Here is a 27,585-nt window from a genome sequence, read left to right on the forward strand (position 1 = left end):
ACAGCCCTACCAGCTGCAACCTGGAAACCATCAGGGAATACGACTCCAAAGACCTGAAAACCTCCATCCACCAATGGAACAAGACACTTCCTAGCTGCAAAATCTTGGAGCCTGAGGAAGTGCTAAGGAAATTAAAGAGTAAAAGTCTCTCCAAACCAGAGCAACATGTAGAGATATGTACAAAGATCCAGACGCAGCCGACCACTGGGAGGTTTTATCTGGAGACGGACATTGACAGAGTGAGGCGGCTGGATGAGCTTGTCGCTAATGGCACCCTGGGGAGAGAAAAGAGCCTAAACAGTTTGGAGAAAGGAAAGGAGAGGGGAAACCGGATTCCATGGGAGAGAAATGGAGGGTTGGGATCAGAGAAAGACATGAAGGAAAGAGATAAGAGAAAAGAATACCCATGGGAGCGAGATCGAGGAGGAGAGAAAAGCAGACCAAGTGATAAAGAGAGAGAAAAACTTTTCTGGGAGCAAAACCAAAAGGCAGAAAGAAGGAGAGAAAAGGACAAGAAAGCAGGATTTCCAAGTTCTGAACAGCGTCTGTGTCAGCCATGTCCTGTTTTCAGCTGGCCAGAAGGATTTCCTAGAGTCTCCTACAGATCTACGTCACTGCCCAGGCCTGTGAACATCTCTGTGAGTACATCCACACAGCCGAACGTTGATCGATTGGTTTAAGGCATCAGCGACTTCTGTCTGATGTTGACACGTTTTAGTCAAGTTCAATCAAATTCATTGGCAAAAAGGCAACTCAAAATGCTTTGCATCATAAAAACGTCAGAGGTGGGCAGAGTACACAAAATTATACTCAAGTAAGAGTAAAAAAGTATTTGGTGAAAAGTTTAATCAAGTACTGAAAAACTGATCAAATTCTATTTAAAAATGACATAATGGCTGCGACAGACTGGCGACCTGTTCAGGTGACCCCGCCTTCACCTGGAACGTAGCAGGAGAGGAACCAGCAACCCAACCGACCCCAGCAGGGGGCCGGGGTGGACAGAAAACGGACGGATGGATGGAATAACATAATCAGAGCAAAATATAAAGTTCAGTGGAAATGTTGGTATTTTAACCACAATAATTCATGTAAGTAACAAAATATATTAATAAACTTATAAAACTTTAACAGAAACTGCAGGTGAATTTTTGGTAAAACTTGTTTGTTTCTCATTCAGTGGATAGAAAACCCAGAAATTTTACTCTAGAGATACTTCAAAACAAAATTACTGAAAAAAGTAAAACGTGTAGCAGAGTAAAAATATTCCTAAAGGTAAAGTTACAAAGTAAGTAGTTGAGTAGAATTAACTAGTTGCTATCCAATTATCCATTACAATTAGTCCAAATCATCAATACACATCACATGTATTGATCAGTGCTAATATTACTAATCAAAGGCAGTTCTGATCAGGTGGAGTTTTGATCTGGATTTAAAGGAGCTTGGCGTTTCGGCTGTTTTGCAGTTGAGTTGGGGGCGTGGCCAGCAGGATTTAAAGTGACAGAGGCCCTAAAAACGCTGATTCTGAAAGAAGCTCAGGAGTAAAATCTAATCATCTAGGAATGATTTTGAGCAAAAACAATTAAATCAACATATTTAGTATAACTTATAAACCTGTCCTAATCTGTTCAAGAAAGCTAAAGACGAACTTTAGGATCTGTTTTTCATAAGGTAGAAAATCAGCAGAGGAATCAAATCATTGGACAAGCACACCACACCTTTCAGATTTTTATAATTAAAACATTTTGTAAAACATTACAATTAGCTAATGAAATACATCATAGTGAGCTCTATGCATGGTACGAGATATTAGTAATGCTAAAGTAACAAACTACATTTAACAGAAGTGATCACTAGATCTATCACTGTAGAGCAACAAGCTGTAGATCTAGATCTATCACTCTAGAGCAGGGGTGTCAAACTCCAGTCCTCGAGGGCCGCTGTCCTGCAACTTTTAGATGTGCCTCCGCTGCACCACACCTGAATAGAATAATTAGGTCATTAAGGCTCTGAACTACTGATCTACACAAGGAGGAGGTAATTAAGCCATTTCATTCCAGTGTTTTGTACCTGTGGCACATCTAAAAGCTGCAGGACAGCGGCCCTCCAGGACTGGAGTTTGACACCCCTGCTCTAGAGCAACAAGCTCTAGATTTCCTGTTAGCTGATTGCTAACAAGTATCGTTGTTAGCTTGGCAGAAACTCAGTCCGACTCTATTGGCTCCACGCTGAATGAAGCCAAACGTCGGATGCATCACAGAGGGGAAGTAACTAGTTACATTTACTCAATTACTTTTACTTGAGTAACTTTATTATGAGGTAATTTTACTACTTAAGTAAAATCTCTGGATTTTCTACCCTAAATGAAAAACAAACATGTTTTACAATAAAATCCCCAAAAAGAAAAGATAAATCCACTGACCACAGATCGTCCAGAAACCTTTACACACATTTAGTTTTCTAACTCCACTGAAGTTTATTTCACACTTCGAGTTGCAACAGAACAAACTACAACCATCTTTACAGTGAAACACTTTTGTGTAACATCCATCCATCCATTTTCTAATCACCCTTTGTCCCTAATGGGGTCGGGAGGGTTGCTGGTGCCAATCCCCAGCTAACGTTCCGGGCGAGAGGCGGGTTCACCCTGGACAGGTCGCCAGTCTGTCGCAGCTTTTGTGTAATAGTTTTTGTCTTATCATTCATCCACACCGCTTCCTGCAATAGCCCTGCGCTCCTCCTAGGGGGCGCGCCCCACACTTTGGGAACCACTGAATGAACCAGAAATTCACCAGAAACAGAGTCAGCGGAGGTTTTCCTTAAAGTTTCTGAAGTTTTTTATTGAAAGAAACTGATTGGGAAAAATTTTATTTTTTGTTACTTTCATCATTTCCACCCCTAAAATACCAACATTTAACTTTATACTTTGGTCCGTCTGATGATGTAATTTTTAGATCTGATCATTTGAACATTCACTCAGTACTTGAGTAGACTTTTTACCAAATACTTTTGTACTCTTACTTGAGTAATTTCTTGGACAGCTACTTTTTACTTGAGTTAAAAGATGAAAATATGTTGAAGTGCTACTCTTACAGCGTTTGGGTTCTCTGTCCTCCACATGGTGGAATAATATCGCTTACAAAGCTTTATAAACCAGCGGTGTCCAAAGTGTGGCCCTGGGGCCGTTTCTGGCTCTTGGATTGATTTTGTATGGCCCCAAGTTGCAATTCAAAACTGATTAAAATTTGGCTCATAGATGAGATGGAGACTTTTAGTTTGTAATCAGGGTTAAAATTGTTAACATAATTTACTTACACAGGAAAATGGATGTATGATGGATGGATGGATGATGGATGGATGATGGATGGATGATGGATGCATGGATGATGGATGATGGATGATGGATGGATGGATGGATGGATGGATGGATGGATGATGGATGGATGTATGATGGATGGATGGATGATGGATGATGGATGGATGATGGATGGATGATGGATGGATGATAGATGGAGGATGGATGGATGATGGATGGATGGATGATGGATGGATGATAGATGGAGGATGGATGGATGGATGATGGATGGATGATGGATGGATGATGGATGGATGGATGATGGATGGATGATAGATGGAGGATGGATGGATGGATGATGGATGGATGATGGATGGATGATGGATGGATGGATGATGGATGGATGATGGATGGATGATGGATGGATGATAGATGGAGGATGGATGGATGATGGATGATGGATGGATGATGGATGGATGATTGATGGATGATGGATGGATGGATGATGGATGGATGATGGATGGATGGATGATGGATGATGGATGGATGATGGATGGATGATAGATGGAGGATGGATGGATGGATGATAGATGGAGGATGGATGGATGGATGATGGATGGATGATGGATGGATGATGGATGGATGGATGATGGATGGATGATGGATGGATGATAGATGGATGATGGATGGATGGATGATAGATGGAGGATGGATGGATGATGGATGGATGATGGATGGATGATGGATGGATGGATGATGGATGGATGATGGATGGATGATAGATGGAGGATGGATGGATGGATGATGGATGGATGGATGGATGATGGATGGATGATGGATGGATGATGGATGGATGATGGATGGATGGATGATGGATGGATGATAGATGGAGGATGGATGGATGGATGATAGATGGATGATGGATGGATGGATGATGGATGGATGATGGATGGATGATGGATGGATGGATGATGGATGGATGATGGATGGATGATGGATGGATGGATGATGGATGGATGATAGATGGATGATGGATGGATGGATGATGGATGGATGATAGATGGATGATGGATGGGTGGATGATGGATGGATGATGGATGGATGATGGATGGATGGATGATGGATGGATGATGGATGGAGGATGGATGGATGGATGATGGATGGATGATGGATGGATGGATGGATGATGGATGGATGATGGATGGATGATGGATGGATGATAGATGGATGATGGATGGATGATGGATGGATGATGGATGGATGGATGATGGATGGATGATAGATGGATGATGGATGAATGGATGATGGATGGAGGATGGATGGATGGATGATGGATGGATGATGGATGGATGGATGATGGATGGATGATGGATGGATGGATGGATGGATGGATGGATGGATGATGGATGGATGATGGATGATGGATGATGGATGGATGGATGATGGATGGATGATGGATGGATGATGGATGGATGATGGATGGATGGATGATGGATGGATGATGGATGGATGATGGATGGATGGATGATGGATGGATGATGGATGGATGATAGATGGATGGATGGATGATAGATGGAGGATGGATGGATGGATGATGGATGGATGGATGATGGATGAATGGATGATGGATGGATGGATGATGGATGGATGGATGATGGATGGATGATGGATGGATGATGGATGGATGGATGATGGGTGGATGATAGATGGATGATGGATGGATGATGGATGGATGATGGATGGATGGATGATGGATGGATGATGGATGGATGATGGATGGATGATGGATGGATGATGGATGGATGGATGATGGATGGATGATGGATGGATGATGGATGGATGGATGATGGATGGATGATGGATGGATGATGGATGGATGATGGATGGATGGATGATGGATGGATGATGGATGCATGAATCAAGGATGGATGATGGATGGATGATGGATGGATGGTTGATGGATGGATGATGGATGGATGATGGATGGATGGATGATGGGTGGATGATTGATGGATGATGGATGGATGATGGATGGATGATGGATGGATGGATGATGGATGGATGATGGATGGATGATGGATGGATGATAGATGGATGATGGATGGATGGATGATGGATGGATGATGGATGATGGATGGGTGGATGATGGATGGATGATGGATGGATGATGGATGGATGGATGATGGATGGATGATGGATGGATGGATGGATGGATGGATGATGGATGGATGGATGGATGGATGGATGATGGATGGATGGATGATGGATGGATGATTGGATGGATGATGGATGGATGGATGGATTGATGGATGGATGGATGGATGGATGATTGGATGGATGATGGATGGATGATAGATGATAGATGGATGGATGGATGGATGGATGATGGATGGATGATGGATGGATGGATGGATTGATGGATGGATGGATGGATGGATGGATGATGGATGGATGATGGATGGATGATGGATGGGTGGATGATGGATGGATGATGGATGGATGGATGATGGATGGATGATGGATGGGTGGATGATGGATGGATGATGGATGGATGGATGATGGATGGATGATGGATGGATGATGGATGGATGGATGATGGATGGATGATGGATGGATGATAGATGGATGGATGGATGATAGATGGAGGATGGATGGATGGATGATGGATGGATGGATGATGGATGAATGGATGATGGATGGATGGATGATGGATGGATGGATGATGGATGGATGATGGATGGATGATGGATGGATGGATGATGGGTGGATGATAGATGGATGATGGATGGATGATGGATGGATGATGGATGGATGGATGATGGATGGATGATGGATGGATGATGGATGGATGATGGATGGATGATGGATGGATGGATGATGGATGGATGATGGATGGATGATGGATGGATGGATGATGGATGGATGATGGATGGATGATGGATGGATGATGGATGGATGGATGATGGATGGATGATGGATGGATGGATGATGGGTGGATGATAGATGGATGATGGATGGATGATGGATGGATGGATGGATGATGGATGGATGATGGATGGATGATGGATGGATGATGGATGGATGATGGATGGATGGATGATGGGTGGATGATAGATGGATGATGGATGGATGATGGATGGATGATGGATGGATGGATGATGGATGGATGATTTCTCTGCCGTCTCATTCAGTGACTGTATGACTCATCCTGCTGCATCATTCACTGAGTTTCTTTCTCCCACTCAGCTGCTCAGATTCACACACACACACATACACACACACTCAGTAACACGTTCACACACACACACACACACCCACACACACACACACACACACACACTCAGTAACACGTTCACACACACACACACACACACACACACCCACACACACACACACTCAGTAACACGTTCACACACACCTGCATCTTTCCCCACAAACAGAAATATCATTCTTAAGCTGATTCTGCACCAGAAATATCAAATATTTTTGCCTTTTCTCGTCTTTAAGTGTCTCTTTCCTGCATAATTCCTGGTTGCTGCATTCATGCTGCTGCTGCTCTGAATCAGGACAAAACTTCACAACACACGGCTAATAAATATGTGATTCATTGACACTTTATAAATCAATTTATTATGCATTAATTAAGGAGAAAGTTTCGTGAGCCAAATCTGCCATCATGCTAAAAATTTAGCATTTACAAATATTGTGGCTATGTGTCACAATATGCACATAATCTGCTAATTTAGCAGACTTTAATCTAGCATAGATTATATGCTAATCTTTTTAGCATATAATCTCCTTCTCCCCTTTATTTAACTCATAATAAACAGTTATTAATAGCGATGGACGGTATATCAGCACCAGCACCGGTACCGGCCGATATTTGTCATATTTTAAAGTTTCGGTTTGGTAAATAAAACTGTGTGAATAATCAAATTATTTTTATCTTGTTGCCTTCTGGTATATATCAAAAGTGATGAAATATATATAATATTGGTAATCAACTATAAGAGCAATATTAAAATTGGATATCGACCCAAATTTTCTGATCGGTGCATCCTCAGTTATTAATGATTTTTAAAGCATTCATAGATTAATCTTTAAGTATTTATTAGCTATATGATGGTAAAAATAAGCATAAATGTAACTTTGGGTCAGTGAATCTGCATCGTGTCCGGGTCATTTGTTTACCTTTTCACTTATTTTGCTTTCATTTCTTTGTTTTTCTGTGTTTCCCATAAGTCAATAAATCCTAATCAATCAGCGTTGGGTAATTTCTCTCTAACCCCACCTGCAGTACAGCAGGAACATCTTTTCTTCTGCTCTGTTCCCTCCCTCTTCCGTACAGAGAGTGTAAAATACTGGATTATTTGAGAGCCTTTAAATGGCAGATAAATCATTTCATCCAGTTTTCTCCTCCTCCTCCTCCCAGGAATCTGATGGAGAGATGCGGCACGACAAGAGGTAAGCCACTTCCACTTTTACCTCCACCCTCCTCCCTCCATCGCTCCTCCTCCTCCTCTTCCTCCTCCATTCAGTTGGCGGCTCTACCCCTCTCTCCGTTTTCTCCTCTCCGCTGAGTCTCCAGTCAGAATTGGAGGAGCCTTTTTTCCTGAATGCAATAAGCTCGAGGAGGGATCCACAGACATGATTTTTGTGATCTTATCTTTCCGAAAATGAGGCGAAAAGCTGCTAAGCGGTAAGATCTGTGATCCGGACACGACCGAGTGTAGCTGCTGTGTCACATAACGATTGTTTTCAAGCGCCGTGCTTCTGCCGTCCATGTGTTGCATCGTCACAGGGCGCCTGCAGAGACGCAAACGGTGCGCTACGATGACGGGAGAATGGGAGTAAAATGAATTTAACTGCAGCAAAAACAGCTGACAGTTTCTTTCACTTGCAGATATTCTGCGCTTATTTATTCAATTATTTATTATCTGTTGTCATTATGGTTTTATTAATTAGCTGCTGTATTGACGGGGAAGATGAAACCAGAGACAATTACAGCTGAACAAGCAAAAAATACTGAAAAAGTTCCTCACCTGCTGCAGACTGAATAAATATTTAGTTTAAAACTGTGGCAGTACTAAATGGATCAGAGCTAAATATTTAGTAACTAGATATTTAGTTTGTAAGAGAAATATTTAACTTGATAGCTATTTAGATTGTAAACAAAATGTTCAGCTTGCTAATTAAATATTTAGTTTGAAATTGTGGCATTTATGTATAAATGAGAGCTAAATATTTAGTTTGGTAAGGAGCTATTTAGTTGTATGTCTGTATTACAGCAAATCTGAAGAAGCCTCTGACTGAAGACACTCTGTTTTCCCATCAAAGTTTTGTGACAAACTGTAAAAAAGCTTAAATGGTTTTACCAGAAAATCAGGTAAAGTAGCTTATTGTGACATTAAATCCTTGGATTAAACTTCCACAAATGTTTTACCTACTTTATTAAAACCGTCAACACCTTTAAGACATCACAAATCCACGATTTGAGAAAACTGCTTCCAGAGTCTTTGTTTATCTGCCTGCGGGCTTTGACTAGGCCAGGGCGCAGCAGATGCTGTGTGAAGTCTCCCTCCAGGTTGGCCTGCAGCTCTTTACCTCCTCCTGCCTAATTATTTCCAAGACAGGAAGATCAGAGATTTACGCAGGAACCATTTCTGAAACAAGTTTCTGGAGAAAACTCCAGAGATTTTGGACGTTTTTGTTTCTTTTCTTCAGCGTGTCAGAGAGAAAGTGGTGCTTGAATTTTTTTTAATTATTTTTATTTTGACTTGTTGCTTCGTTGCTCCAGCAACTGTTTAGGATTATCGTTATTGTAAAAGTTACAGAGTAATTCCTATACTTAGAATGTTTGAGCTCAAATCTAACTAAACAGATTTAGGTCTGAAATTTAGTTTCTAAACTAAATATTTAGTTTTAAAATTAAATCTTTAGTCTGGAAACTAAAAATTTAATTAAGAAGATAATTAGTTCCCAAATAAATATTTAATTTGAAGCTGATATTTAGTTTTCAAACTTAATATTTAGTTCCAAAATACTTATTTTCCAACCTAAATATTTCTCTTGTGTCTAAATATTTAGCTACGAAGGTAAATCTTATATATTTTAAATATTCAGCTAAATATTTAACTCAATATTTAATTACAGGGTTGTAGCTAAATATTTAGTTCCTAGTGAAATATTTATTATCCAAGCTGAGCATTGAATTTCCAAACTAAATATTTAGTGTTGACTTCCTGTCATGTTGCTGGTGTCAGCGGGTCGGTTCTGAACTGGAAGGACACTTTGGGTCGGTTTAGAACCAATCAGAACCAAAACAGATACAATCTTAATAAAAACCAAAGTTTTAAAGAATATGATTAGTGAATTTAGAGTTTCATAAAGTTGCCATATTTTTACCCTTTAAGTTACTGTAAACTAGAACCGTGTTGTCATGGCAACAACCCAGTCCTTTGAACTTCTTTTTCAGATATTTCAAAAACAGAAACTGATTTGCTCCCACTTTGACTTTAAAGCACAAACATACAGTGAGTTGTTGTCTCTTCTTTTACTGCAGTTTTAAGGTTCTGAAAGGCTGAAGAGCTGCGGCGCTAACAGGAAGAGCTAACACAAAGAGCTAACACAAAGAGCTAACAGGAAGCTAACACAAAGAGCTAACAGGAAGAGCTAACACAAAGAGTTAACAGGAAGAGCTAACAGAAAGAGCTAAAAGAAAGCTAACACGAAGAGCTAACACAAAGAGCTAACAGGAAGAGCTAACACAAAGAGCTAACAGGAAGAGCTAACACAAAGAGCTAACAGAAAGAGCTAACAGAAAGAGCTAACACAAAGAGCTAACAGGAAGAGCTAACACAAAGAGCTAACACAAAGAGCTAACAGAAAGAGCTAACACAAAGAGCTAACAGGAAGAGCTAACACAAAGAGCTAACACAAAGAGCTGACAGGAAGAGCTAACACAAAGAGCTGACAGGAAGCTAACACGAAGAGCTAACAGGAAGAGCTAACACAAAGAGCTAACAGGAAGAGCTAACACAAAGAGCTAACAGGAAGAGCTAACACAAAGAGCTAACACAAAGAGCTAACACAAAGAGCTAACAGGAAGCTAACACGAAGAGCTAACAGGAAGAGCTAACACAAAGAGCTAACAGGAAGAGCTAACACAAAGAGCTAACAGGAAGAGCTAACACAAAGAGCTAACAGGAAGAGCTAACACAAAGAGCTAACAGGAAGAGCTAACACAAAGAGCTAACAGGAAGAGCTAACACGAAGAGCTAACAGATCAAAAATCAAAAAAGATGCTTCATCAGCACTTCCTCTGATTAAACATTTCAGGAAGAGGCTGTTATTATGACAAACATTGAATTCATTGAGTTTGTTTTCTGATCTTAACTTGACCTGATGAATAAACGCGGTTAGAAATATTTACTTTTATTTAATTGTGACTTTTGAAGGGTTTTAGAGGGTTTGCTAGTTTTTATTAGTTAAATCTGATTTTGTTTCAGCTCAGTTTTAGTAGTTATAGGAGTTGTTTTAGTTTTACATACTTTGGTTCATCTTCAGGTGGAGAATTCAAAAAGGTCAAAGAATTATCTATTATTATCTATTGACTGATTACTCAACAGAAGATACAATTTTCAAAAAATGTATTGAATTATTGTTTGGCTGCTGATTAGTTTAAAGATTTCAGAAAAACGCAATGAATAAATGAATGAACACAAAATGAATGTCCTGCCGTCGGTATAAAAGCTGCACATCCAGACTTTGTCCAAAAATGATTTTAAAATCAACTAGAAGGTTTTATTTGCTGTGATATTTGGACATGAATTTAACGTTGTCCTGTTTATCAGACCCTTTAGTTTCTCTGTTTTTCTTTCTTCCAAAGTGTTGATGTTGCCCATCAGTTGCACTAGTTGCCGCAAGGCAGCAAATCTGGTTGATCAATCAGCGTCGTTGCTCCGGTGATTTAATCTCTAGTTCTGTTTTTCTGACATGGACGGGAGACAAACGTGTTTCTGCAGGGAGACCCGTTTTGTTTCCACTCATGTAAAGCAGCTGCAGCTCTAACCGATGTTTCCGTCCCCAGAGACCCAAATGCACCCAGAAGGGTTGCTGGGTAAAAACCCACCGCCTGCTTTGCCTCTGGTGCAAACATTGCTGCTGTGCATGTGCAGAAACTAAAAGAAAACTATTTAAAGGTCCATTATTATGCTGGGAACAACATTTATCCTTTATCGTGATAAATTTCTTATCAAGATAAGAATTGAGATTTATTTATTATTGCCACAATAAATTCAAATGAATGCTGTTCAAAAGCTTCCAAAACTGTCAAGATTTACACTTTAACCATTTTCTCCAGTGTATGTTCAATAAAAACATGAATAAATATCAGTAAATCTGAAAATACAAACACTTTGTTGTGTGGCTGGTGTCCTAAAGAGAACCCAAAATGTTATTCAAGTAAAAGTAAAAAAGTATTTGGTGAAAAGTTTACTGAGTAACGGATCAAATGATCAATCATTTCTTTTTTTAAAAAGGACCCAGATATAAAGTTAAGTTAGAACTTTAATATTTTAAGGACCAAAATGAAAATAATTCACATAAGTAACAAAATATAACAAAATTGGGCAAAATTATTTTTTTTTTCAAATCAGTTTCTTTCAATAAAAAAACTTATAAAACTTTAACAAAAACAGCGTCTGTGTCTGGTGAATTTTTGTTTAAAAATATTTGTTTTTCATCCAGTTGGTAGAAAATTCAGAATTTTCACTCAAGTAAAAGTCAAAATATTGATAATACAATTAGTCAAGTAAATGTAAAAAGTACACTAAAGTAGAAATACTCCTAAATCACGTCCAGTTTTCTACTGTTCCTACAGGAAATGCACAGATATTATGAGTAGCGTAACATGGTTAGCTAGCAGAGTTAGCAGCGGTTAGCTAATGCTAAACGACAAATCATGTTCCTGCTGAACACCAAACAGAACATTTAAGCAGTTATTAGGATTTAGTTGTTTTGATAAAAATGCAACCATATTCATTCTCAGATTTGTTCCCTTCACAATAGTGAGTGTTGCTGGTGGATAACTAAATGATTATGACTTGATCATAAACTTTCATTTTGTTGTTACATTTTCATGATCAAAATGTGAAAGTTTTCTTTAATTACAGCCAAATAAATGATTGCACCCAACAAAAACTCAGCTCCAGTTTCCTTCTTGCAGAGATCAGATGTTTAACTCTTTCCTAATGAAGCTGATGTTTTGGAGCTGCCAGTTCAGAGAAGATATTTCTGTGGTCATTAAAGTTTAAAGCCCTTACTTGGCCTCTCGTATGTTGCAGGTAGCAGCTCCCATCCTGCAGCTTGTTCCCAGTAAATCAACACGCCAACGTTTCCCCCTGGTAGAAGGGAAACATGTTGGCTGCTAGAGATCTTTATGAGTTTTCTCTGGCTGCTAGAAGGAGAGGCCATTATTGAGAAACAAGAGCAAAAGCAGAGTTTGTGTTATTTTAACCATCTCATTTTAACAGTGTTTCAGGCATTTTTTGTAGCCGCTGTAGAGCATGCTGTCTAATAACCGTGACAAGTTCAAAGGCATTTCAGATTAATGGCTTTACTCAGACTTTCATCTGAACTACACACTGTGTAGGAATGCTGACCAAAGAGAATAAGGATTGATTTTCAAATCTTTTGCTGTCAAAATTTGTCCCATTTGCCAAAACAACCCCTCAACAAAATAATCTGATTGTGTCAATTAAAGGTGACCTATTGTACTTCTCTGAACAGGTTAGGATGAATCTTGGATAATGAAGCCACGGCAACCCCAACTCAATGTTTACACTCGCTCTTGAAAATGGCAGCAAACCAATGTGCAATTATACAACCACACACCTTCAACAAGCAGAAGGAGAGCCTCCTGCACAACCTACAGAACTGCAGCAAGTGGTTTCTGGATGATAGGTTAGCAACAAACCAGCGCATGCAATGGAAAACCAGCTGACCAAATGTGCTGAAACTCAGCTTTGGTTGCAAGGTTACAGGCGGAAGTCAGATTTGGTTGCTAGGTAACAGGCGGAACTAGGCCTGTCACGATAGCAAATTTTGCTGAGCGATTAATTGTCTCAAAAACTATTGCGATAGACGATAATATTGTTTGAAGACCCTTTTTACTCTGATTTAATGGAAATGACATAATAATTCATGTGATTTCCTGCCAAAGATAGATACACTTTATTTTCAAAAGAACATTTAACACTGGAACTGATCAAATAAACAACCAAAAACTAAAATAAAATGGATTCTCAGTCTCCATTAAGAAAAATGTACTTGAATAAAAACACCAAAGTGTAAATAAATACTGGATTCAACCAAAAGAGTTCAGATTATAAAGTCTGTAAACCATATTGTCCTTCAGTAATCATTAGATTTAAATAGAGAAGATGGAACATCGACTACCTGATGCAATAGTTCACACTACACGTTAGTTCACTCCTACATTTTCCCCTGAAGACAATCTGAGAACGTTGATGTTCTCAGATTGTCTCTTGTGGTTTCATAACCGATCATCCTGTAGTGTGTGGTGTGTTACGGTAGATCGTTGTGGCGCTCCGATCTAAATCAGGGGTTTTCCCCACTGGGAGCTTAACGCAGCCTGTTGAATGTGACAGGTAGCCAATCAGAAAGCCGGATTCTCCTCCTGCTTTCTGAGGGGAAATTACAGAGGGGAATCCCAAACAGCTGACACGGAGCAACCCGAAGTCCAGCGGACATTGGAGATGATATGTGGAAACAACATTAATGTTTATAAAACATTTGGTGTAAAGAATATAGAAATGATGAGGGGAGGAGTTGGAGCCAAATTGGTACCAGTTGATGAACCCGGTAACTTTTCAGCTGTTCTTCGTTAACGTGACATAAAAAGGTTCTAATGATTTTCATTCAGTCAGGACGTTACGCTGACACTAGAGACACATGCACTGCAGGTAGATTGTAGTAAAGCATTGATTAATGCCTGGTTTTAAAATGACTTCACTGGACTTGGAGCCATTATTTTGTGCCCATTGTTGGACACCACACGGCCCAATGGAACCCGATGGAACCCGATGGAACCCGATGGAACCCGATGGAACCGTTCTACCTAGGATTTCTGTCGGCTAATGTGTGATCTCTCAGGTTTTGAAAATGGGCCGACAATCGGCCGACAGCTCTAAGATGGTGTAGTGTGAACTGGACATTAAACTGAGGAAATGAGGAAGGGAGGGTCAGTGGAGAGCAGCGGAGTTGAACCTTTTTTCATTCAGTGTCATCAACAGAAAGAGAAAAAGGCTGGAAGAGACGATAATTAAAATGACCTTGATAGTTTTAATTTATCGTACGATTAATTGATTTATCGTTTATCAAAACAGGCCTGGGTGGAACTCGGCTTTGGTTGCTAGGTAACAGGCGGAACTCAGCTTTGGTTGCTAGGTAACAGGCGGAACTCAGCTTTGGTTGCTAGGTAACAGGCGGAACTCGGCTTTGGTTGCTAGGTAACAGGCGGAACTCAGCTTTGGTTGCTAGGTAACAGGCGGAACTCGGCTTTGGTTGCTAGGTAACAGGCGGAACTCAGCTTTGGTTGCTAGGTAACAGGCGGAACTCAGCTTTGGTTGCTAAGTAACAGGCGGAACTCAGCTTTGGTTGCTAGGACAGCCTGGGCTTCATTTGGGTTGCTACATTCTGGAGATTTTTTAACCTCGTTATTTTCCAGAGACTAAACAATATTAAGTTATTGCCATAAAACTGTCTAGCTGTTCATTTTTGTATTCTTTTTAAGGCTTGGGCTATTTTTAGAAGCAGCAGAGACTCAAACGGACCTGCAAAAATTTTCAAACTGTGAATTTTGCATAATAGATGCATTAAAGCCCTCACTGTACCCAGCAGGATAGCAGTAATTGTTTGCATATGAGCATACAACAATTCAGGAACTATTCTTGTCCCTTTTTGTGCTCCTTTTCTGCTCCTAGTAGATAAGAAAACAAGCATAGCACCAATATTAACCACGCTTCCAGAAACAGCCACAGCTGAGAGGCAATTAAAAACAGTAAGAGTAGTCCTGGCATTAGAAGTGGCAGCCAGAAACAAAGCCTATATCATGGCCTATTGTTGAACTGCTAGCCTGTCCGCTCTGATAAAACATGAATAAAACCATTTCTCACAACACCGGTTCAATATTAAAAGCCATGAAATGTGGCAAAATGTTTTTGTGAGTGTCCCTTTCCAACCGTTGGCGTTTCAAGACAGAGATCCTCCTTAGTGAGATGAGAGGTCTTGTTAAAAGTGAAATAATCTGCCAGTTAACCCATTAAACAAACACTCAAAGATCACCTAACTTGAAATTGGCCCTATAGTAACACAGAATCTTACAATACATTTTTAATCAGTGTAATAATCTCACCCTGATTAAAAATAAAACGTTTACATCTGCACCTGTGATAGACAGGCCACATTTTTATCATGCTTGATCTGCAGTTGGGGGTCTGCAGAAAAATGGCTCCAAGGGCCACAAATGGCCCCCAGGCCGCCCTTTGGACACCCTGCAATAAAGGGAGATTAAAAACAATCATGTAAGTATTCCTGGTGTCTTTTCTTTCCATTGGTATCTTCAGCTTTACTTAATATCCCTTATTATTTTTAAACAGGTTCCTTTGGTGAGCCAACTGCAGGAATTACAGAAATTAAACCGTCGTTTCCATGCCGCACCTTGCAGACCACAGTTTGAGAAATTCTCCTTTAAAATCTTCAATAAATCTGTATTAGCTACAAATCTCAGAAAATAGGAGCAAATCAAACTTTTTATGCCGCTAAAGCTATAAAATCATGAGCTAGCCTCTTGATGATGACATAACCTTTTTATAACAATCTTCACAGCAGCTTTGAGAAATTATGTTTTTAGTTTATCAAACTGTTAAATTATAGAAGATCTGTGGCCTTCAGTTTGTTCTGTTCATTTTTGACACCCATTGTGGAGCAGAGCTGCTTGCAATCCTCTTAACTAAAGTGGATTTTATCCATTTGACAGAGTTATTGTTCATTTGGACATTTTATCTCAGGGAATTGCTCGGAAATCTGTGTTTTTGCACCGATAGCTGTAAGTCTCAGCAAATCTGATTTAATAAAGAGAGAAGTGCAGCTTATAATTGCAAGAGACAGGTTATTAAGTTCTCACAGCGTGGGGGATCCCAGCTCAACCCCAGGAGATTCATTGTAGTGTGTAAAAGAAATGAATGCAACTGCTCAGACTCTTCCAGCACAACATGTTGATTTTGACTTTATTTAGATAGAATTGAAGATCTGCCAACACAAAGAAATTATGAGCTACCCTTATGCTAAGTGGTTTTCCACTTTACTCAAGATTAGCCGCTTAGCTTTTAGATATTCCCATGTTTTTTTAGCTCATGCTCTCCACTGAGTTTGTCTTGTGCATCAACGTCTACGGCTGCTGTGAAAGAGAGCTGCAAGCCATCCACTTAAGAAAAATGATTATTATCCATTTGAAGGAAGTTTTTCCTTCATTGTCTCACTTTGCACCACTCACAAATGCAACGAGCCTCAATCTGGCCTTAATGAAGAGAGATGTTCACCTGGTTATTACCTTTTTACAGTGGAGGAGATCCAAGTTCAAGTACCAGCACCGCTTCTGCAAAGCGCAGAGTCAACTAATGCTACCAGCCAGATGATGACACAGCAACATTATGACCATAAATGCATTGAAAACAAGAATATCTCTAAAATTAGTTTTTTTAAAATGGATGTTTCTCTAGTGAAATTTTGCTTGTTTTATACTTTTGGACAGTTATGATGTGGAACCATGTGTGTGTGTTGTTTTTTAAGAACTTTAAACAGCTGAATTAGCATCTCAAAGTCTTAAATTACTCCTGAACTGCGACCCTAAATTAAAAGGAAATTAAGAGCAAGGCTTCATGGATTCAAAGGGCAGAGAAAGAAGCAGGCAGTTCTAACCACCAAGTATCAAATCCCCAACTCCAGCATCTCTCTAATAACAAACAAATAGATTTAAAACGTAGCGGCAAAAACAAACCAGGTGGATCAGCAGGAATATCGTCATTTCTGCTGCCTGGAAATGTTGCTGTTAGCATGTCATGTTAGCATCTTCAGTCAGAGGCTTCTTGAGGTTTGTTGCGAGACTGACTGCACATCCACAATGACTCTTTGAAGAAACAAAAATGATGAGTTAAATAACATTTATCTCCCTTTTGGATGGTATTGTTGAATTGAATTGAAGACAAACTGTCGTATTGCAAAAGCCAGAGTCCCCAAGGATTGTACTCGAGTCAAAGCAGCAATTCTTCAGCATATTTTCATGTTGGAGCAAGAAAATACTCAAGTAAGAGTAAAAAAAAGTATTTGGTAACAAGTCTACTCAATTACTGAGTAACTGATCAAATTATCACTCATTTAACATTTAAAAATGACATCATCAACCGACCAAAATATAAAGTGAAGAAGAAACTTTGGTATTTTAAGGACTAAAATGACAATAATTCATATATGTAACAAAAAATAACAAAATCTGGGATTTTTCTGAATCAGTTTTTTTCAATAAAAGATTTATGACAAATTTAACGGAAACTGCAGCTGAAATGTTACTGAAGAAAGAGTCGAGAAATACTTCACGATAAATGACTCAAGTGAAGGTAATTCAGTAAATGCAACTAGAGATGACCTTAAAGATTTGGGAAATGACATCACGTTATCACACTATATGTTCATTTATTTGCTTTTATGCATTTTTAGTTATTGAATTTTTTTTAAATATAAAAGAAGTATATCTTTAAAAATGATCTGTAAGTATTTCTCATAACTAAAACAGATGCTCTACATTTGGAGGAGCTTTTTTCTCTCTCTGCAAACATCACGTCGCCTTGCGAATGCATGTTTGCACCGACAGCAACAAGTCTGGCTAGACAGAGAGAGACGTGCACCTCAAGTGACAAGTTATTAGGTTCCTACGATGTGGGAGATCCAAGTTCAAGCAGAGGAAGCAGAAACCCACATGCATTAATCATAACTGATTTATTGAGAAATAACCCCACAGGGAACTGCGGTTTGCTGCTGCTGCATTAAAACCCTCACAGCAACACAAATCGTTTAGCAATTCATTTCACAAGTGAACACAAGACAAAAATATTACATTTAGTTTTCATATCTTTTGTACAGGTGATTAAAGATGTTAGAAAATAAATTAAAATCTTTCATAGAAAGTGCAAATTTCAACATCATCTATTTTTTTTATTTGCTGAGTTTATGCAATCGATCCTCCAGCTCCAATCCGTCATACTCTGCAGACTCATGTTCTGAATGCAGATAAAATCAGTTTTTCTCTGCAAAGAATAAAATGTGCTGCTGAGTCTGTGAGACTTCAAAGCTGTTTTTCTCTGCTCTCTTGCCAGGGTCATCACAGATAGCCGGCAACTATCTGGCTCCCCAGGCAAGACTTAAAGCTTTGACTATTGGTATGCGGTTAGAATTCAAACCTCGGCTCAGCATTCAGTTGAGCAGCAACAGCAGCAGACGTTACAGCCGCACACACATGCAAGCTGAGGCAGAGCAAAAACTATGAAAAAGATATATATTGGCAAAACAGCCCTGAAAAGCCAGAGAAATGGATGCAAACATCCAAAAAGAAGGTAAGAAAAATCAGCTTGGACCGTCGTTTTAAACTTTAAACACTGTTCATCTGCACATCTTCTATTATCCACCATCTGCTTCCAGTTAAACAAACAGATAAACCATTAATCTGATTATGGTGCTTTCTCTAACTGAACAAGTGAGGAATCTAATGAAGTTAGGGTCATAAAGAGTGGTGCCCCTAAAAGGATGAATAATAAACCCTAACCTGACAGGCAAAGCTAACATGTGAAGCTAACAGGCAACGCTAACATGTGATGCTAATAGGTGAAGCTAACCGTACCTCTTAGTTGGCTGTGCAGAAACTGAGATGTTGTGACTCAAATATCCGTCAGTTCAGCTAAAATTTCAGTTAGTGTGTTTTTATTGCAAATTCTTCCATTTTTCTTCCATTTCACCATCTAGCTAAAAGTAGAAGCCCAGAAAGCTTCTGTTTTACACTTCTAGACCTATTTGTGACTCACCAGTGGTCTGTGGCAAAAATCCGGTCCTTTACATTTTGAGATTGGATTAGGCCGATGTGTAATGAAATTCACCGCTACACCAACGGCAGACTGGGAGATGTTCATGTCGCCTCACTCTGAATGGAACATTTTTAATATTCTTCCTACACCCATCTCCTCCTTCACTTCTCTCTAAACCCAAACTGAGTTACATTTCATCTCTACTTCACTCCCTCTGCCTTTCTTTGCCGTTTTCCCTCTGCTGTGACGATGAAATTCTCCTAACCGCCCCCTAACATCTGTTCAGCTCTTTCCATGACCACAAGGACGACCTTCGCAAGCGCCTGTCGTACACCACACACAAACTAGAGATGGTAGAGACAGAGTTCGACTCCACCCGGCAGTACCTGGAGACGGAGCTGCGGCGCGCTCAGGAGGAGCTGGAGAAATTCACAGAGAAGCTGCGCAGGTGTGTGTGTGTGTGTGTGCTAACTAAATCATTATGTGTTATGTCAAATTACTGCTTGGTAGCACAAACAACATGCTTCACAATTTCTAAACAAAATGTGTTTGTTCTGCACATTTACATGAAATGTTTCCTCTGACACCAGTACAGTTTGAGAACGGGTTCCAGAGTGCACTGGTTCTGAAATGTACCGTTGTCTGGTAAACAGAGTAAATGGATCTTTTCTGTCAGGGAATCTCTAGCAAAACATGGCTGCTTCCTAAACCACAGAAGAAGAAACTTCTGACAATGCTGCTGTTACTACAGTTCATGTTCCCCCATCAGATTCGGTTCCCTCAGCGTCTCTTCACCGCTCCGCGCCGCCCAGGTGGCAAAATACAAAAATACACACCGGGTCGTTCAGCGCTCTTATCTAGAGAACTACCTGATGGGGGAACGGTACCGGATGGGGGAACGGTACGTGATGGGGGAACGGTACCGGATGGGGGAACGGTACCGGATGGGGAACGGTACTTACAGTTACAGGAAAACTGTTTATCAGCCGTTGTCAGTGGCTATACTAGCAAGTCTGAGAAGTCATAACATGCCACTCTAGCTACAGCAAAGAGAAGATGAGTGGTGATTGACAGCACTAAGACCCGCCTCCTGGCTGATAGGTATTTCTTAAACCTACATAAAAAGAGAACCACAGACAACGTTTATGAGTTTTCAACCAAGCGTCTGCAGAAGAAGACACAGCAAACCACTTCTCCAAGGTGTTTACCATGTGTTCTGACTCCCTTTTTATTAAGCAGGAGGAAAGAAAGGAGTTGGGAATGAAATGTGGGAGAGTGGTAAATTAAAAGAAGGGGGCTATTCTGAAACAAGGAAGAACTTCATTCTACACACTCACAGTTTAAGGAGTTTACCAAGATAAGAAGCAGCTGCAGCTTCAAGGTTTAGGGAAAAAGCAAGTTTTGTCTTTCACACGGTTTAACAAATTCTTCCTGTCTGGGGTGTGAATACTAAACCTTTAAATGAAAAGCAAACTGGTAACTACTTATGTAAGAATGATAACAAAACATAATTATTCTAACACTGGCTCTGATTGGTTGTTTTTAGTTAGCGCTGGAAGAAGGCAGAGAAGCTTGATTTTTTTAATCGATTATCTCTCATACCTTAATGTCACAACATAGTGACAATTTAGACAAATGTGTAAAACTTTTCTGTTTTGTGTCCATAGTTTAAAAAGAAAATGTATTAAATATTAATAATAATTCACATCTTCAAGCAAGTCGCTATCAATGTTCTTAGGCCTTATTTTAATCATGACATATATTTTATTTTTACCATTGGGACGTGACCAAGAGCCATTCTGGTGCAAAACATGCCAATCAAAAATAATTAAATCATCATAAAGACTCCATGCAATAATTTAGAAGAGGTTTAAAAACACCAGTTATGATTTTCATTTAAACTGTTTTTAAATCAGTTTCAATGATTTTTGCTAATTATTCCATAACCAACGAGCAGCATAAGAAAAAAACTTTAATATTTTTTATTTCACTCCTGACTGGAGACATGTTTCCCAAGGCAGCTTTTCAAATAAACAAAGATTTTTGCCACAAGAGCAAAGCAAAAAGTTGAGCATAAATATGAAATCAGAGCAAAAATCAAATCTGAGAGGAGGTTGTTGCAGCTTTACAGGACACGACGTGGCATAATTTAGCTTATTAAATTAATGTTAATACTCTTCTCAGTCTTATAATTAATCAAATTAATCAGCTTAATTTGATTATTAATCACATTGAAGCATTTCTTCTCGCTTTACAGATTTCTTCTGTTTTTGCCACGGATGTTTGAACAATCTAGGACTTAAACATGTAATAATTACATAAAAGATTTTACTGATTACTGTTTTTAAAGTTTTCACAAAATAAGCTAATAGTTAAAATAGATAATTTGTTAAAATTCTTTGATTTCTAATTTGAAGAAGCTTTTAGGAAAAGCAGCTAAATTAGATGAAACGTCAAACTTTAGAGTTAAATAAAACAAATGAAAAGGGAAGATGAATTGAAAAAATGTATTTTTCCACCAATGTGTTAGTATCTCATTTAAATTTGTAGAATTTAATGCCTTTAAAAGATTTATGTGACGTTTAATGGGGGCCTATTAATTCACATTTTGTATTTCTTGAACTTCCGTCAGGGAATCTACTGCTTCTAAAAACCCACCAAGACAGTTTTTGGTGATAAGTTAAGAGAAAATGAGCTGTTTCAAAAACCTCCAGAATGTAAAGTCACAAATAAGCAGGAACTCCCCGTTACCTAGCAACCAGCAGAGTTCCACCTGTTACCTAGCAACCTGAATTGAGTTCAGCTGGTTTCACTGCTTAGTTCAGTGTTTTGTTGTTGACTCTCGATTCAGAAACCACTTGCTGCATTCTTGCTGGTTGTGCAGGAGGCTCTACTTCTGCTTTTCAAAGATGTTTGGTTGTATAATTGCGCATCTGTTTGCAGCCATCTTCAGATACGAGTGTAAGCACTGATTTGGTGGGCATGGCCAGCAGCTTATTTGGATTTAAAGTGACAGATCCCTAAAACAGGCAGGCAGAACTGAACAGACTAAAATCTCATTATCCAAGATTAATTTTGTACAAAAACATGTTAAAGTTAAAAACATGTTTTGTATCTGTCCTAACCTGTTCAGGGAGGCATAACAGGTCACCTGTAACCTTTGAGTTTATTTACCAGCTTGGTAAATAACCTTCAGAGCAGCAAGATTAAAAGCACCAGGATGGTGAAATAGTTTAATGTTTTCTGCAGCCACAGTAAAAATCAAAGCCATGAATCTGCTCTCTCAACAAACGTTCCCATTTTGGCAAAGAAAAAGGGGGAACGCAGATAAAAGCTGTATAAAAAATGTTCAGTCCCTATTAATTATTGACTTTTAAACTCGAGAAGGGTTCTGATCAGCTGATCTCAGTCGCCGCCCTCAGCATCGTCTCTGAAGACGGCAGATTTTATTTCCCCTCTTTCTGCTGGCTTCACTTTGTTATGTCCAATTATAATCCTTATTTTGCCTCTCGTACCTCGAAGTTTTATGGCTTGTTTTGTTTATGGTCTCCTGCGCCCACACTCCCCAGATCTGTCTGGTTAATGGAGCAATAAACGGCAGTTTATAAAACACAGGAGTTAATATTATAATATGTGCTGAATAAAAGTAGTAAAAGAAATGCTTCGACTGAAATTATTGATCCTCAGAAGTTTAATAGGAATACTGAAAGCAAGCCAGGGAGAAAAAAGGCTGCACAAAAAGCAGAAAACAAAATCTTTGACTTTTTACTCACTTAAATGTGGTTGTAACTGATAGATGTGGGCAGATAGAATCTCCTGTAGCTGTCTGTGTTACAGCAGATCAAAAAAAGGCTCTGATTTGTAGCATTCAAATCTCCTAAAGCCAAAATTTGGGTTGAGTATCTTGAACCTTTGCATAATAATCTCCAGAGGTTTAAAACATTATACTAAAGTGATGCATGGATGACATTAACAAGCTTTAAAAAAAACAACTATATCACATAGAAGTTGTGACTAAATAGTTGGAATTATGAAAATAAACGTTGTTAATGGAAAGACGCAAATTTAGGAAAACATTTTTTTTGCGCTTTATGAAATCAAAATTACTTTATTTCGCAAAACGGAAACAGTTTTTTCACATCACACAATTCATGTGATCAATAACTACTACAGTTACTACTGGCAGAAACGCCAAAACAGACGGCAGGAAGTAGTTGGAGGGTTATACCTCGTTTTTTAATGACTTAATTTTTTTCACATGTAATTCTTATTGTGTTTCTCTTTTAAGGAAACGCTGAAGTTGCAAAATTGCGTTTTTTTATTTTCAACAATATTGCCAACATTTGCAATAGAAGTCCAGAAATCTGATGACCACATTTTTACTCACTGATCCGTCATCAGCTGTTTAGAAGATACAAATATTTTTTTTCCTAGTCAGTGAATGCACCATACCTATCAAGTTGCACTAATGGAAGGTAGATATTATCTTTATCAGTAGCAGAACAGAAAATAAAAAAGCTTTCAAGCAACATTTTCTGTTGCTGAGAGAAAATTTCAAAATCACCCAAAAAATGTCTCAGGGGAAGATGATTATCATTATTTTATATAATTCTTTTTAGAAATGTTTTAGTTCTCATTTTTCTTGTTGTTTATTGATTTCTTTTTAGGATCCAAAGTAGTTACTCGTCTCTTCAGAGGATCAACCAGGATTTAGAGGACAAGATGTGCAGAACGGTAGGAAAACCTGATATTTTATAATATAAATCTCACCTTATTTAACTTTAGAAAACATTTCTGTCAGAAGGTGTAATCAAAGTCTATTGATTATGTATTTCATAGATTGGTTTTGACTTTCTCTTCTTGTCCAGCTTCTCGGTTTTTACATAAAAACATTTCACTGTTGCTTTTTAATGCCTTCATATCTGAAATGTTCCCCTTCATAAATAACATACATTATTTTTGATTTAATGTGGTGAATTTTATTCAGATAGAATATAAATAGAAATTTGTAAAGAAAAGTGCATCGGAAATTTATGTTTTCTCAAGAAAATACCTCAATATTAAGCCATTGTGAATGTGTGTTGTATTGTAATTTTGGCGCATCAAACATATCTATCTGCTTTAGGCTGGAGTTACTTCAGTCAAAACATAAAATTGTCCAGGAAACCAGGAAAGTGTTAGTTTCTGTTTTACAGCAGCTTTTCTTTCCTGATGTTTCATGACTTTTACGCTCACAGATTTAGCATATCTGCTGCTACATCACCACATTTTGTCTCTAAACTGTGTGAAAATCCCAGTAAATCATCAGTTTATAATGATTCACATTTAGACGCCCAACTCTGCCATGTGATTGGCTGGTTTTCTGCTTGTAATAAAAGCATAAAGTGGACAATAAAGCTGCAACCAGTGACAACAAAAAGGTTGTGGATGTCAGGTCTTTAATGGAGCTGCCACTGGTTTTGATTAAAATACACAAATTTGATTTGTTATTGTTATTGTTTGGCAAGTTTGACCTCAGGTCACATCAAGACGTTGCTAGGCAGATTTAAAGGGACAGTGCAACATTTTGGGTTCTGACTGGTTCAAGGTCAAGTTACATTTTCTTTTTAATTGGGACAAGATGTATTAATGAGCATTTACACATACTCTAATCCTACTCTACTTCAGTTATTGTGTAGAAATTTGGGGCAATAATTACAAAAGTACAGAACAAAAAGAGCAATAGGTTTGTAGAAGTTGATAACTGCTTGTCTAAGTGAAAATAATTGGGAATTAGAACATTTTTAATCAAATTTTCAGGGTTCCATCAAAGACCAAAACTGCAACATTTGTAACATTTTCAGCTGCTGCAGTTCGCTGTCATGCTGAGTCAAACCAACCAAACCAATTGAAAAGCTGTTCCCCTCCTCAACTGTGGGGGCGCTGCACCAAGAACTATGGAAGGAATTGACACAAAAACCTCTGAAGAAGACATGATCGCAACTTCCTTCTTTACAAAATGTGACAAAAAAATCTAGTAATTTTATATTTTATTGGTTGTAGGATTTCTCTTGACCATAACCCTAATTTTAGTCTAGTTTCTAGTATAAATATCTTGCTGCACTTGATATTACACCAGAATTACTCGGTAAGAGTTTATGTTTTTGCAGTGTTCTCCCGCAACCAGTAGACTAGATGTTCGTTATCTCTGGGAGGAAAACTGGAGAAAATCCATGTATGCATTCGGAGAAAATGTGAACTCAAGAAATAAAAGCCCCAACTAACATTTGTTTAAACTGCTAACTTTTGTTGCTAAATCCACAGAGGTGGGCAGAGATCCCAAACTTTGGACTCAAGTCAGAGCAGAACTACTTCAACTTATTTTTACTCAAGTAAAAAATAGCCAAGAAATGACTCAATTAAGAGTAAAAAGGTTTTGGTAAAACTTCTACTCAAGTGTTGAGTAACAGATCTAATTATCAATCATTTAATATTTAAAAATTACATCATCAAACAGACCAAAATAGAAAGTGGAATTTTTGGTATTCTAAGTGTGAGAGAAACCAAATTTATTGTTTATTAATTTATGTGTATTATAGTTCCCAGGTACTCCACCCAATTGATTTCTTTATTACAATGAGTTCATTCTTCATTCTAGTTTGTTCATTCCTTCAGAACTTGGTTTTGTGTCTGTCTCCACCTTGATCTTTGGTTCTCATATTTCCTACATGTCATTGAATGTGACTTTTACTCGTGTTCCTGCCACCGAGTGTGACAGGATGAGATTTTGTGTTAAGGTAAATAAAACCTATTTTCTTCTTTGCAAAGTCCCTTCCAGATGCCATCTGTGCCTGATCCCTGTAACATGAGGACGAAAATGACAATAATTCATATAAATATTTAAAAATTAACAACACTTTTCAAATAAACAAAAACTGCAGGTGTGTCTGGTGAATTTTTTGATTTAAACATGTTTGTTTTTCATCCAGTAGGTAGAAAATCCAGAAGTTAAAAGTAAACAGAAGATTTTTTCCAACTGTTACTCAGGTAATTGAGTAAATGTAACTTGTTACTATCTCCCACAACTCGTACTCATCTTTAATTCAATAAGAAAGCTACCAGTCATGTTTGTATGAAGGTGCAACATCACATAAAAAAAATCTCTCTCAGTTTTCAGATTTGCTCAGACGAGTTTGTCTAGCCCTGTATACTTCGCTATTGTTCTCACACTTTAATCAATGACCCTATTAAATCTTTTCATCTGCGACTCTTTAGAAAAATCTAAAATGCCGACCAGGATTTTAAAAACTGCTGAGGTAAAAAGAAAAATCTAATGAGGATAAATACAAGCACTTCACATTCTCACATAATACAGAGATTATAATAAATTATATACTCTAACAATAAATCAACATCTTTTCTGGATAACATCTAAGAGATTAGAAACCCGCTAAAATCAATTCAGCTCACCTGTTCAGCCGCAGAAACACACTCATCTCTCTCTCTCAGCAATTACACGATCAAAGGTGGCTTCGTGAAATCGATGTCTGAAGTAATTGGTCTCAGCTGCTGTGCAACCTTGTTAGCAAACTGAGAGAGTTAGCAGTTCAGCTCCCTGATCAGAGCAGGTGAAGCGATTTTCAGCTGTTTTCCTCCAAATTTTAAGCTTTGGACTCCCTGCATGTTATTGTTTACGACTGGAAATTTCGCGCATGCGTCCAACGCTGTAGGGCAAAAAAGGACGATTCTTTTAATTGAGATCCATTATATTCGCTCTGGCGCAGTAGAACGGTTCCGTTCGCTAAATGAAACCTGGAGATGTATGTAATATTAATTTAGTCCAGTGCGCCACAGCAAAGGGAAAAATAACCTAGAAAAATCACTATAGAACAACTGAAACCCTCTATTTTCTCGCTTTCTGTGTCGGCTAAGCAGCTACACGCAGACTCGCTGCCATAGCAACAGACAACAACTTCACTTTATGTATCAAGGTTCAACACCAATAAAGAAAACACTTAAACAATATTCAGCCCGTTACAGTTTTGTGCTTTTAGGCTCGGTGTTTATTTTTGCAATTATCAGTAAGTAATCGCTATGTTAGCTTAGCTGCCGCTGCTAGCAGCTAAGCTAACACAGGCGCTTGATTAGCCCGTTTAAACA

At 38.6% G+C, this 27,585-nt stretch overlaps 1 protein-coding gene across 4 annotated transcripts in view; it reads left to right on the top strand.

The window, feature by feature from the left end:
- Positions 1-7,805: 7,805 nt before the first annotated feature.
- The window catches only part of LOC122846364 (brain-enriched guanylate kinase-associated protein-like), a 37,278-nt gene continuing 17,498 nt past the window's right edge, over positions 7,806-27,585 (top strand). The window contains exons 1-4 of one of the 4 annotated variants that reach the window (XM_044143285.1): positions 7,811-7,991; positions 18,745-18,981; positions 19,752-19,894; positions 24,114-24,180. In XM_044143285.1, coding sequence (XP_043999220.1) covers positions 18,961-18,981; positions 19,752-19,894; positions 24,114-24,180 — 231 coding nt within the window. In that variant the 5' untranslated portion in view covers positions 7,811-7,991; positions 18,745-18,960. Of the gene's footprint in view, positions 7,992-18,744; positions 18,982-19,732; positions 19,895-24,113; positions 24,181-27,585 lie in introns of all 4 variants that reach the window. The other 3 variants (XM_044143282.1, XM_044143283.1, XM_044143284.1) reach the window with 3 other exon arrangements.

The sequence above is a fragment of the Gambusia affinis genome, linkage group LG16 (assembly GCF_019740435.1).
Source record: "Gambusia affinis linkage group LG16, SWU_Gaff_1.0, whole genome shotgun sequence".
Classification (NCBI taxonomy): Eukaryota; Metazoa; Chordata; class Actinopteri; order Cyprinodontiformes; family Poeciliidae; genus Gambusia; species Gambusia affinis.